At 50.0% G+C, this 2,500-nt stretch overlaps 1 protein-coding gene across 1 annotated transcript in view; it reads right to left on the bottom strand.

The window, feature by feature from the left end:
- LOC308171043 (solute carrier family 2, facilitated glucose transporter member 1-like) overlaps positions 1 to 2,468 on the bottom strand; it is a gene marked incomplete at its 3' end in the record, with an annotated part of 7,754 nt that extends 5,286 nt beyond the window's left edge. Inside the window, exons 1-2 of the mRNA XM_080545915.1 lie at positions 2,376 to 2,468; positions 1 to 152 (exon numbers count right to left, since the gene is read on the bottom strand). The exon at positions 1 to 152 is cut by the window's left edge and continues 9 nt beyond it. Coding sequence (XP_080402041.1) covers positions 1 to 152; positions 2,376 to 2,453 — 230 coding nt within the window. The 5' untranslated portion in view covers positions 2,454 to 2,468. The remainder of the gene's footprint in view (positions 153 to 2,375) is intronic.
- Positions 2,469 to 2,500: the final 32 nt, after the last annotated feature.

The following is a 2,500-nucleotide window of genomic DNA, read 5'->3' as shown; positions in this document are numbered from 1 at the left end:
CGGTTGACGAAGAGTCCCACGGAGAAGGAGCCGAAGATCCCGCCCACGGAGAAGATGGACACGGCGAAGGACCACAGCGTGGTCAGGGAGGACTCTGTGATTGGCTCGTTGTAGCGCTCGAACCATGTCTCATTCAGGAACTGCTCGATGATCTGTCAGGAGAACCACAACCAGAACCACGTTTTAATAACAGAGATCGTTCTTCAATACTGTTATTACACGAGTGTAAGAGTCACATTCTTAGGCTTTTTTGGGGTTCAATTCCCACTGGGACCATATATACTGAAAAGTGTACGTGTTACGGTACATGTGGTAATACGATAGTGTTGTTCCGATACCGATACTAGTATCGGCATGGCCACCGATACGCACAAAAATGCTGGTATCGGTATCGGCGAGTACTTTCCAATTTTTTTTATTTTATTTTATTTTTTATTTTATTTTTACTTAAGTTTTACAAAAACTTTACGGGCTGGTTTCACAGACAAGGATTAAGCCTAATCCTAGACTAAAAAGCATGTTCAATAGAGATTTTACATTGAAAGTGTGATTTAGTCCAGGACTAGGCTTAAGCCTTGTCTGTGGAACTGGCCCTACGAGTTTTACAAAGGTTTTGAGCAGTGCCAGACTAAGTGTTAGCAATAATTTTACATCGAGGTGAGTATGCGGCTCAAAAAACATGTTTTTTTGTTTTGTTTTTTCAAACGCCGTGGTATCGGATCTGTACTCGGTATCGGCAAGTACTGCACGGTCAGGTATCGGTATCGGTATCGGGATCAAAAAATGGTATCGGAACAACACGGTACATGTGGGAAAACTAGGGTTAGGGTTAGGTGCTAGGGTGACTTGGTACATGCTGGCATGTCTAACCCTAACCCTAACCCTAACCGTAGCACCCTAGCACCTAACCCTAACCCTAGTTTTCCCACATGTACCGTAACATATGCACTCACTGGAATGTAAAGCTGCTTTGGATAAAAGCCTCATCTAAATGGCATATATTATTATATATTATATTATAACTCACTAACTGTGAGCACCCACCACCCAGAGGACCAGGTGTTTGTCTCATGGTTACCTAGCAACAACGCTGAATGGATTCAATGGGTGAACGTCGGGTGAATAAAGTCACCCTGGCACTCTGGAATGTTGATGACTCGTGCGACTTTATTCACCTTCGGCACTGAAGGAGTTAAACACACCGACAGTGTCACGGTAGGGGGGGTCTCGGATATCAGGCCCACCGCAGACGTGTGTGTGTGTGTGTGTGTGTGTGTGTGAGAGAGGCTGCACTTCTCCTGTCTGATCAGCAGGGGGCAGTAGAGACTCCACTGGTACCAGGCTCGGCCAATAGGGAAGTGTGTTTGGGAACGGAGCACCTCCCCCACCGTGACTCATCGGTGTGACACGCTCTGTGTGTGTGTGTGTGTGTGTGTGTGTGTGTGTGTGTGTGTGTGTGAGTGTGTGTGTGTTGAGGAATGTCGCCTGTGATGACACACTGACACCTCTCAGACGTCTATGCTCTTTAGACTCCCCCCCCCCCCCCCCCCCCCCCTACCACACCTCTCGGAGGAGAGAGGGGAGGAGAAAGGGGAGGAGAGGAGGGGAGGAGATAGTCCAGGACTGATTAAAGTCCTAAATACAGCCGGAGCACTGTGTGGAGTCTGTGTGTGTCTGTGTTAGTGTGTGTGTGTGTGTGTGTGTGTGTGTGTGTGTGTGTGTGTGTTTGCGTGTGTGTGCGTGTGTGTGCGCCCCCTTCCTCACTGGTTGTAAATGGAACCCAAAACCGTAAATGGAAAATGGAAATGGAACCCAAAACACAAATGAAGAACCTTTTTAGAACCCTTTTGGGGTAGATTCAGCTCACAGTGATATGCTCTTGCAGGTGGGGGGCGGGGCGGTGTGTGTGTATACGGGGGGGGATGGGGGTGCAGAGGAATGCTGTATTTAACGCTGGCCAAATGGAGATATCCGTCTGACCAAGTGGATGTTTCATCCCTGGATCATCAGACCCCTCCGCCGCCCTGCTCTGCTGCCCAGACACAGGAGCCTTCTTTGGGCATGAAAACAGACCTGCTTCCACTGGACCAGCACACACAGCTATTATTAACCTAACCTCCCTCTTCCTCTCCTCACCTTCTCCTCCCTTTCTCCTCTTTGTCTCCTTCTCTTCTCTTCCCCATCTCCTTCTCATCCCCTCCTCCTCTCCGACAACAGGATGTCCCGTTTGGCAAAAGGCAGTGGTGAAGATTTGAACACGGCGTAGTTCCTCCCACCTCCCCCTCCCCCTCCCATCCTCCCTCACTCCCCCCCCCCCCCCCCTCCCAGTTAAGACCTACACCCCCCTTCTCCCCTCCCTCCCTCCCCCTCCTCACCTTCTGAGGGGCGTTGATGACCCCCGTGTTGTAGCCGAACTGCAGAGAGCCAATCACAGCAGTTCCTACAGCCAGCATCAGCTGGAACGTCACCTGCTGTAGAGACGGGACGAGAGAGAGAACAG

The sequence above is a fragment of the Nansenia antarctica genome (assembly GCF_963989245.1).
Source record: "Nansenia antarctica genome assembly, chromosome: 15".
In the NCBI taxonomy this organism is placed as follows: Eukaryota; Metazoa; Chordata; class Actinopteri; order Argentiniformes; family Microstomatidae; genus Nansenia; species Nansenia antarctica.
The sequence above is the reverse complement of the archived record's forward strand: the minus strand, read 5'-3'. Positions and strand labels throughout refer to the sequence as shown.